Source organism: Entamoeba invadens, assembly GCF_000330505.1.
Source record: "Entamoeba invadens IP1 unplaced genomic scaffold scaff_1105074724771, whole genome shotgun sequence".
In the NCBI taxonomy this organism is placed as follows: domain Eukaryota; phylum Evosea; order Mastigamoebida; family Endamoebidae; genus Entamoeba; species Entamoeba invadens.
Genome location: NW_004191752.1, coordinates 1,833 through 3,468, shown reverse-complemented (window position 1 = coordinate 3,468; position 1,636 = coordinate 1,833). Strand labels below are relative to the sequence as shown.

At 34.7% G+C, this 1,636-nt stretch overlaps 1 protein-coding gene across 1 annotated transcript; it reads left to right on the top strand.

The window, feature by feature from the left end:
* Nucleotides 1-61: 61 nt before the first annotated feature.
* Nucleotides 62-1,344, top strand: EIN_262100 (phospholipid-transporting P-type atpase, putative; the record flags this gene model as incomplete). Its single annotated transcript, XM_004184061.1, has 3 exons — nucleotides 62-994; nucleotides 1,045-1,236; nucleotides 1,332-1,344. Coding segments are annotated over 3 exons (1,138 nt in total), but the record flags the coding sequence as incomplete, so codon positions are not given.
* Between the last annotated feature and the right edge of the window lie 292 nt (nucleotides 1,345-1,636).

The window sequence follows — 1,636 nt, the reverse complement described above, 5'->3', positions numbered from 1 at the left end:
GATGTACTCTTTAGTGATTTACACGGGGATAGACACTCGCATAGCTCGCAATAGAAAACAGAGTGGGAATGTCAAGCGTGGGAAGACTGAGGCGGAGATCAATCGCCTGTCGAAGTTTCTCTTCTGTTCATTACTATTTTTATCAGTGATGATGGTAATGAAAGACTTCTGCCAACACCCAACTAACCCCTTTGTCTTAGTTTCACTCACGCGCTTTATGATCTTATTCTCTTCAATTATTCCCATCTCAATGAGAGTCAATTTGGATATCGCAAAGTTGGTCTACGCCTTCTTTATTAATAAAGATAAGGAAATCAAAGGCGCTGAAGTCAGAAATTCTACACTCCCTGAAGAACTCGGAAGAGTCGATTTCGTCTTAAGCGACAAGACGGGGACTTTAACTAAGAATGAAATGACCTTCCAAGTCCTCTGCATGCAGTCTAAAATCCTCAGAGAAGCAAATTTCGAGGATATTAAAGACGACGTTAAAGAGTTGTGCGAGAACTGCATGGAGGAATGCAGTGAACTCAACGAGGCAAAAAAAGGAACTGAAAAGAACTTGAACATCGAGGAAAAAATTTTTGTCCAAAAGAAAAATAATCCAAAGCACTTGTTACGGTGCATAGAAGCGATGGCGCTGTGTCATAATGTGACGCCGTCATTCAATGAGAGTGGGGAGAAGTACTATCAAGCGTCCTCTCCTGATGAAGTAGCTTTAGTGAAGTTTGCGGAGCATGTTGGAGTAGTATTGGAGCATCGAACGTTTAAACAGATAGTCTTGCGGACACCTACGGGCAAATTGGAGTACGAAATATTGAACGTCTTTCCCTTTTCATCCACGACGAAGAGAATGGGAATCATTTTGAGAGCGAAAAATGGGGAAGTGCTGTTTCTTATGAAAGGGGCGGATAACGTGATGAGTAAAATCATTTCTAATAACGAATGGCTTGAAGAGGAATGTAACAATTTGGCGCGTGAAGGGCTCAGAACACTTGTCTTTGGAGCAAAGAAGTTGACCCAAGACGAATATCTCAATTTGCACAGAAATATGACGCAGCAAGTGCTTTAATGAGTAACAGAGATCTCGAAGTATTCAAAATTCAAGAGTCAATAGAATCAGGTTTGAAGGCCTTGTGTATCACTGGCGTAGAAGATGAGTTACAAGATAACGTCCAACGAACACTTGAAATGTTGAAGCAAGCAAATGTCAGAGTCTGGATGTTAACGGGTGATAAAGTTTGTCGTTGTATAGTATTTTTATAATAAAATGAATTAGAGTGGATAGATTCTTGTAGTTTATTATAAATAAATGAGACAAAACTAATGTGTAGGTCGAAACCGTTTGTTTTTTATATTTTTTATCTTTTATTATTATTACTATATTTTTTTAATATCAATTAATAATAGTATTATACTATAATTTACTCTATTATTTTAATTCTAGTAGTAGTAGTATTATTTATAATATATTATAATACTATAGATATAGATTACATTATTATTTTATTAAACTATACGTCAATTATTAGAATTAGATACTTATTGTAAACTCTATTATTATAATATATTTTATTACTATATATTATAACATTAATTATTATTATTAATAAATAACTTTTATAATTATATATTTTAT